Genomic DNA, 8864 nt, shown 5'->3' with positions numbered 1-8864 from the left:
AAAGAGCTGCTGCAAGACGGAAAGTGTGATTCTGTTGTCAAGCATCATATTGAAGAAGCTCGGGAAGAGTTATATCTCTTAAGATACTTCTTGAAGGAAGTTGAGAAGAAAAAACATGAGTTTGAGGAGGTGAAGAAACATGATCTATGGACAGAAGTCATATCTCTAGCATACCAGGCAGAATGCATAATTGATTGCCTGGTTACCGGAGATTATCCTGTTTGGTATCTACATTTGTTATGTAAGATCACAACAGAAACTAAGGTTGTAAGGGATCATTTGAAAGAGTTCCATGCTACGATTACGCAAGAAGTTGAAGGCCCTATTGAAGAACAAACACCAAATCCTGTCAGACAAGTAGTTGAGACTACACAACTTGATGAGGTAATGGTGGGTTTTAAGGATGAGACTGACTTGCTAATCGAACAGCTCACTATAGGACCAAAGAACTTGGATGTTGTGTCTATCGTAGGGATGCCTGGTCTTGGAAAAACTACACTAGCAAAGAAAGTTTTTCATGATGAGAAAATGCAGCGTCATTTTGACATCCAAGCTATGTGTTGTGTTTCCCAAACTTATGACAGAAGAAAGTTGCCGCTCGGAATTTTGAATCAAGTCAAAGGCTCTAACCAACAGAATGAGAAAAATCCAGAAGATGCTTTGCGGAAATTTCTGTTAAGAAAGAAGTACCTTCTCTACATTGATGACATATGGAGTGTTGAGACATGGAAATACTTGAGAAGATGCTTACCGGATGATAATAACGGAAGCAGGATTTTATTAACTAGCAGACTCAGCGATGTGGCTTCAAAAATTAAACCTGATAGAGCACCTCTTCACCTTCGTTTCCTTGACGAAAATGAAAGTTGGGAACTAATGAGAATCAAGCTGTTCAAGGAACAAACTTGCCCGCCTGACCTATCAAAAGTAGGAGCAAACATCGCAAGTAAGTGTAAAGGACTACCTCTCCTTGTGATTTTGGTTGCTGGAGTTTTGTCTGGGATAAGCGAAAATGAGGAAAGTTGGAGAAGAATCGCAGAAAGTATAAAGTTAGATACTGTTACTAGTGCAAAAGAGTGCATGGAGGTTATAGAACTGAGCTACAAGCACATGCCAGATCATCTCAAACCCTGCTTTCTATATTTTGCATCATTTCAGGAGGATGAAGAAATTCCACTCTCAAACTTGGCATGGTTATGGACTATCGAGGGATTGGTGCCAAACATAGGGCTCGATGCAAAAATTTTACTGAATGATCTCATCGGTAGAAGCTTGATAATGGTGAGCAAGAGAAAGTCCACTGGAGGAGTCAGAACATGCCGCATTCATGATATGTTACATGATTTTTGCGTGACAAAGTCTAAGGAAGAGAAGTTTATGCAACTAACAAGCACCGGGAAGACTGATTTGTCTAGTTCCTTTTATGAGCACCGGAGGCTTTGCATTCATCATAGCCTTTATTGGGCAGGGAAGATTGGAAACATGCAAGTTCGATCTGCATTCTTCAGACCCCCGAAATCTGGCTGCCAGGAATTTCTTGATCTTGAGAACTTTAAACTATTAAGAGTACTACAAATGGAATGTACTATGTCGGAGAGTTCATTCCAGAGATCAAAAGAGCTGATCCATTTGAAGTACTTAGGAATCAAAGGCTATATGGTATCTATGCCATTATGGATATCGAACCTTTCAAACCTAGAGGTATTGCTTGTAATAACAGTAGGCAGTGGCACAATTTTACCGATGACCATCTGGAATATGCCAAGGCTAAAGCATGTACATGTTGAACCTGTTGCATCTTTTGATGGACGCATTCCTCAGACATCGACAAACATATGTTGCATCGAGACCTTGGCCACAGTGTCTCTCACTAATGAGCTAGTAGACTACATGGTCAAGAAGGCAAGTGTTGACACCCAATTTTTGGACCTCCACAATATAAATTAATCATCGAGCTTCTTAAATTCTAAATGATTTAGAATAATTAGCTTTACAAAATTTAAATAATTTCAAGGTTAGTTGAATAATTTCAATCGACTTTTATAGCATTTTGAATGATAAATATATTTCATATAATTACATATATGATTAGTACATTTTATAATATTTAAAAATCATATTCAAAAGATTTCTACTTTGTTAAAATGAATATTTTATTAATATAGTTTGGTAGTATTTATAGTCATAATTTTGAGTTATTCAAATTGACTAATAATTAAGTTGATTATTTTATTTCGTTAAGATTAAGAAGCTCGTTAGTTAATTATATTAATTCGTCTTATTTAATTTTTAGTCGAATTCACTAGTTTATCAAAGTTGGCTAATTGTTAAATCCGATAGAACTCTTTTCTTTTAGACCAAATCAGGCCATTTTGCCAACTCCCATAACCCATTGTATTTATCTGATTCCAAATACCCATTCCCAGAATATAATACCAACAATCCATCCCTTCTTTAAACCCATCAGCAATTCCATAATTCCCAGCCCAAATTTAATACCAAAACCCACCCACATGTAACACTACATACAATACAACTTGACAACAACAACAATACCTGACCGACCGTAATTTCCCCAATTCCCTTTTCCTTTCTTTTATTTCTCACCCTACCGCCTCAACCCACAATTCCCCCCTTTAACCCGGCCCACCTCCCCTTTTCCTTCACAATACAAACCCAGCAGCCCCAACGTTCATAACAAAAAATACAGAGCGATCAGACGAAAAGTAGCGAGGAGCAGAGAGACGTACACTACAGATTTGGCTTCTTCTTCAGACGTCCCTATCCACATTAATGTCGCAGCAGCACGCGTTTCTCCCTTTTTCCTCTTTGGGAATGGGGCGAAATTTTGAAAAAATGTTGTCTCTCTAAGTTTGTGAATAAATTTTGAAGTTTGAATTGGGGATGGGGGATCTCTGCCCGTTTTTTTCATCCGTTTCCCCCCATTTTCTGCTGGAGTTTTTACCTATAAAGGTGGCTCTTTTTTCATATGTTAAAAAAAAAAAAAAAGGAAGGGATTTGGGGGTTGGATTTCTTGGAATAAATTTACACTTGAGAAGTCTTAGACGGTTCCCTAGTCTTAAGGATACGAGAAGTTCTCGTTCGAGGTCGACTCGATCTTTTCTTTGGTCTGGTGCTCGAGTTCAAGGTTGTGTTGAAGTCGCTCCAAGCTCGTTCTTGTCTCAGTTTCGCTGCCCGGAAAAGGTAATATCTCTTCCCTCTTCCGCGCTTTGTTTATGTTTTAAATGTTGTGTGATAAACTTGTTGCTGCGGAGTTTCTTTGGTTTCATTTTGTTCTAACTTATTTTGATTAAATTACTCATGTATGGAAGCATGTGTTAGTTTAAATATGAGTCTTTAAATTATTCCCTTTGTAGCTTAATTTTTGACTCGTTCTGCTTCTCTATTGGTCATTTGTGGTCTTGGTTGTCTTCTCTTTATTTTTTATTCACTGTTATAGACCCTCATAAATTACATTAGACCAGTCTTGTAGGATCTAGCTCTTCCTGCACTTATTTTTGAGTTTAGATCAATAGTCTTGTCCGGATTAGTATAGCTTAAACTTTGTTATGGTTGTCTTGTGGTATGATTAATTCTTTCATTTTTGTTTATCTGATTTTGTCTCTAATTATTTAGATGTTGTCCAGGTCTAGTTTGAATGTGTTTTTTTTTATTTTTCCAGAATTATGGGAATTGTTTTTGTTGTTTGGTTCCAAATGGTATACAATTTTGATCTTGATTAGTTTGACATGCCTTAAGTAAGTTCGTGCTACTTTTTCTTGGTTACGGGATGCGTAAAATATGTCATAGTCCGTATTTGTTCATTCATTTTGTATGTTTACTCATTTAGGATAAATGGATCAGCCCACTTTGCTATTTGATATCTCCGTGAGCCTCATGTATATTTTTAACAAATTTCGATAAGTTTGGGAATACATAAAACTGTGAATGTACATCCATACTTTTGGCTTTTATTCTTCTTTAATTTCAGCATGTCTCAACAGTTGCTAAGGATGCTATATATTTTTACTTGCTTTGGTGATCACCGGCCTTTTTTCTTCTCTACATAGCTTAATTCGGTGTCGTAAATGTTAGAATCAGTAATAAGAAAGTTGTCCAAATAATGTCGGTATTAGGCTATACCCTTGTGCAAAATTTGAGTCATTGACTAATTTTTTTTTTATTGTTATATTTGTTTAGAAAGCTCACTTATGTAAAAAATAATATTTTGACTAAATCCTACCTACCTTAACTTGTTTATAATATTGTTTTTAAAAGTTCAAAAGGTGACTTGAATGTTTCTTTCCTTTTACTTAAACTACTGATTGTAGGCTTGCTTAGCTAACAATTCTTGTGCTTTGAGATAAACATTCAATAGTCACATTTAGTAGATGCCACATTTGCTCACTATCTCTTTTATATTATATATATAATTAAAATTTCTTTCTTCTCTGTTTTGAACCTGCATAGTAGTTATTTTAATCTTGTAATAAGTAATAATCTTTATTAAGAGCTTATTAGTTTACATCTCATATGACCTTTGTTCTAATGCTTGGTACTTGATCACTGCTCCTCATTCATGATACGTAAAAATGAACAAGTCTTCATCAGTCTTCCTTTTAAATTATTGTTTAGGCGTTGTGTTGTTAATGATTGACTGGCATGTTATTTTACTTATCTATTTATTTTATCTTATCACTTCATTTCCTTCCCGAAGATGCTAATTTTGTTACTTATTTATCGTTTTGCTTGTGAAATATGTCCGAGTTCACTATGAACTCCTATCTCCTTCCCCCTCACTTCGAGAGAGCCATAAATGCTCAAATCCTTCATTGAGTCGGCCAGCCAATAGAATTGAAGAGCAATTCCATGAATTCAGCGTACAGGTCTTCGAAGCAGACATATGGGATTGTGTACACTAGTAGACATCTAGTGTATACGAAAGAAGGAAAATGGACCCAAAGGCCCACTCTTAGTTTCGGGAATTGTATTTTTGTTATTTTGGGGGCCTAAGCCCTTGTTATTATCTTGTTAGACTAGGACAGGTACCGATTATTTAAATGGGCCGAAAACCCCAAAACGAAAGTGGGCCCAAGTATTGGTCCAGGCGGACAGTAAAACCAAACTTGGGCCCAAATCTCTTTCCCTCTTTATTTTATTATATTTGTGTGCTTGTTAATATTTGTCGCTAACCTTAAGGTTGAAAAATTCAAATCCCCGAAAGACGCCTATTTTGATTTAACAATTTAACTGAATCAGTCATCACTCAACAAGACTTAAAGAATAAGTTTTAAAAATTAGCTCACTTAGATAATATTTAAGTATTTCCCTTTAATATGGTTCTAACAATAAAAATTGCTCAAATCAAATTAAGTTCAATTATTTTAGCCAAGTAGTTAATCGTCGGATAACCACATTAGTGGATATTCTAGGTGCCTTAAAAACCTTCCTAGAATATTTATAAGAACCCCCGAACCCCCTTTAGTATTTTCAATTGATTCACTGTTTTAATCTATTGAAAATCAGTTTTTCTTGATTTTTCTTAAAAATTAAGTGGCGACTCTTAAACCAGTCTTAAATAATACTCCCTCTGTCCCAATTTATATGACTTACTTTCCTTTTTAGTCAGTCCCAAAAAGAATGACACATTTCTATTTTAAGTAACAATTTGCCTATAAAATGTCTTTTTTACCCTTAATGAAATGATTTACAACCACACAAATTTCTATCATTCATTTTGGACCACAAGTTTTAAAAGTCTTTCCATTTTTCTTAAAGTTTGTGCCAAATCAAAGTACATCATATAAAATGGGACGGAGGGAGTATTTCTTAAATAAAACAGAAAAGCAGACTGCGAAAACTCAAATGCCACTGTAAAGAGCCTCTCAAACTCAAATTAAATGCTCTTCAACTTGAAACACTCAGTGTAAACGGTATCAAAGTACATCATATAAAATGGGACGGAGGGAGTATTTCTTAAATAAAACAGAAAGCAGACTGCGAAAACTCAAATGCCACTGTAAAGAGCCTCTCAAACTCAAATTAAATGCTCTTCAACTTGAAACACTCAGTGTAAACGGTATGATTTTGAATTTCACCTTGCCCGCGACACTAACAAAGCTAACTCTATCAGATGTTTTGTTGCCACAAAGTGAACTGTCTAATATCGGAAGATTACCAAATTTAGTGGTTCTGAAGTTGGAACATAGAGTATTTCAGCAGGACAAATGGGAGATCGAAGATGAAGAGTTTCTGAACCTCAAGGTTCTTAAATTAAGATCCCTTACAATAACAACATGGAATGCATCAGATGAGTCCTTTCCCAACCTCGAACACATTCTTATAGAAAACTGCTTTAATCTTCGAGAAATTCCTTCCATGGTTGGACATATGCATTATCTAAAGATGGTTGAAGTAAAACGATGTGGTGAGTCTCTTGAAAAATCAGTTAAGGACTTTAAAGAAGTGCAAGAAGGATATGGAAATGCAGAGCCCAAGGTCCTTATTTACCCCTTGCATATAAAAAGCGGCAACACTGGTTTAACAGGTAACTGACTCAAGATTAATTGCATCATATTTTGAGCTTGTACACTTTTACCTGTTAAATCTTTCGTAAAATATATTTGAGAAGTGTTTCTTTGCTGTGCAGAAATAGAAGATTGCGATTGAAAGAGGAGATCTAACGGACCAGTTTTTCTCTTAAGCTGTTTCCTTTATTCATTATGCATAATAATCATATCCAGCTAGATGGATAATTTTCTTGTTTTTGAGTTTTGCGTGTACTTCAAAACACAACAATTTCTCTCTTCTGCAGCTGCCGATTGAAATCTTCAACAATGGTGATATATCTTCTAAACTCTAAATAAATTTATTATTTTTGTGTATATATTTTGAGTTATATGCTTCTTTAATCTGGTTGGCAAGAAATAATTTATTTTTGACCAACTCGTTCCCTTGAAGCATTATAAGTGTGTTGTTCCTTTTTCATCTTTCTCCTCATTTAATTTAATCTGTGGAGAACAATTGGAGCAGCTACAACTTTTTTTTAAAAAAAAAAAAATTCAGAATATTTTTTTGATGAATAAACAATGATGAGTAATATTTTACAGTTACAGACCTGTAATGATATGCGAAAATGATCGCAACAAATTGAACATCTAAGGGACTGAGTTTGTTCATCAAAATTTTTTTTATATATTTTATTCAATGGAAACAACAGTGATGATTAATTTTTTACAGTTACAGACCTGTAATGATTTGCGAAGATGATCGCAATTAATTGAACATCTAAGGGACTAAGTAGTTTTCATATTTTATTTTTATTTTTACGAGATAATGATAAGATTTGCATAAATTTACTGTGATTTTATTGGATATGTTGTTAATTGTACTATGCTTTTGCTAATTATATTTTGTGGATTTCACTTTTTGTAGTGTGATACTTTAGCAAGTGAAGCTATAATAATGTTCCCCTCGCTATCCTTTGCATCTAATTTTTGTGGTGTATTTGGTCGTTGGGGTACTACATAATTATTTATTATAATGTTCAAATGCTGTATTTTTAATCTTAAAGTTTTTAGAGCCTAATTGTTAAAATCTAAACTTCAAATTTTAAGGCCTAAATCTTATATCATAAAACTTAAAACTCTTAACCATATTGTCTGAACTCTAAATCTTAAATTTTAAAATCAAAAACCATAAATCATAAATCCTAAACATTAAGATTTAGGCTTTCAAGGTTTAAGGTTTAAGGTTTAAGGTTTAGGCTTTAAGGTTTAGAGTTTTGGGTTTAAGTTCTAAGATTTTAGGGTTTATGACTTGGGATTTAAGGTTCAAGATTTAGGGTTCATAATTTTGGACATAATGTTTAAAGTTTAGGCTCTTAAGGTTTAGGATCTATGCCCTAAGGTATATGGTTTCAAATTTTGAGTTTAGATTTCAAGTCCTAAATTTTATGCACAAATTTGACTCTTAATTTTGAGTTTTGAAATGTATTTTGAATTTTGAGTTCAGATGTATTTTACTCGTGTATTTCACACAACAATTTTGGGAAATACATTATCAAAATCGATAGTCAATAATTTTGAATTAGGAAAATTGCAAAACTTTCAAGCATTACAATAATAATTGTTTTTTGTTTCTTTTAATTTATTATTTTTTTGTCCGATGATGAGTAGTTTTGCGTTAATGGTCAAAATAATGATTATGACTATACTACTGCCTTCCTTCTGAGGCTATTTTGATTATTTGTTTTATGAAAGGGATTAGGAAATAGAATGGATTTACTAAGATATTTTTTATAATTATGTTTGAAAGATTTTAAAAAAAGGATTTGTGAAACAATTGTAATTGTAGAAAGGTGATGAAGAGTCAAAAGTGTAGAAAAAAATACACGAAGTTGATCAATCCGTTCAAATTTATTTTGGGTTCAAATGGGTTTGGTTCAATTGTGCTTAAAAATTGACCTCAAATTGGCTTTTGATAAATCATAAAACCATATGAACCTTGGGCCTAAACCCTATATTTTAATTTATACATGAATTATAAATCTTATCTCTAAACACTTAACCATAAGGCCTAAACTCTTAAAATTATAAATCTTAAATCCTAAATCTTATAGTCAAAACGATAAACTACAACCCCTAGAATATAAATTTTAGAGTCTAAATCCTAAATCCTAAACCATAAATCGTAGATCTTAGGTTTTAGGCCCCAAGCTTTTGAGTTTTGGGTTTATGGTTTAGATTTTAAGGTTGAGGCCTAAGGTTTAAGGTTTAGAGTTTATGATTTTGAGTTTATTTTTTGGGCTCTAAGGTGCAGTCGTTTGGTTTGAATTCAAGTTATGATGCTTAGAAAAATACCGT

At 33.8% G+C, this 8864-nt stretch overlaps 2 protein-coding genes across 2 annotated transcripts in view; both read left to right on the top strand.

Moving 5' to 3' along the window:
* The window catches only part of LOC107061799 (late blight resistance protein R1-A-like), a 5732-nt gene extending 2079 nt beyond the window's left edge, over positions 1-3653 (top strand). Inside the window, exons 2-3 of the mRNA XM_015311635.1 lie at positions 5-1902; positions 3648-3653. Coding sequence (XP_015167121.1) covers positions 5-1902; positions 3648-3653 — 1904 coding nt within the window. The remainder of the gene's footprint in view (positions 1-4; positions 1903-3647) is intronic.
* Positions 3654-5996: 2343 nt separating this feature from the next.
* Positions 5997-6886, top strand: LOC107061807 (putative late blight resistance protein homolog R1A-4). Its single transcript, XM_015311657.1, has 2 exons — positions 5997-6547; positions 6650-6886. The coding sequence occupies exons 1-2, from the start codon at positions 6082-6084 to the stop codon at positions 6667-6669; spliced, it is 486 nt and encodes a 161-aa protein (XP_015167143.1). The 5' UTR covers positions 5997-6081; the 3' UTR covers positions 6670-6886.
* The last annotated feature ends 1978 nt before the right edge of the window (positions 6887-8864 follow it).

The sequence above is a fragment of the Solanum tuberosum genome, unplaced genomic scaffold (assembly GCF_000226075.1).
Source record: "Solanum tuberosum cultivar DM 1-3 516 R44 unplaced genomic scaffold, SolTub_3.0 scf00172, whole genome shotgun sequence".
NCBI classification, from domain to species: domain Eukaryota; kingdom Viridiplantae; phylum Streptophyta; class Magnoliopsida; order Solanales; family Solanaceae; genus Solanum; species Solanum tuberosum.
The sequence above is the reverse complement of the archived record's forward strand: the minus strand, read 5'-3'. Positions and strand labels throughout refer to the sequence as shown.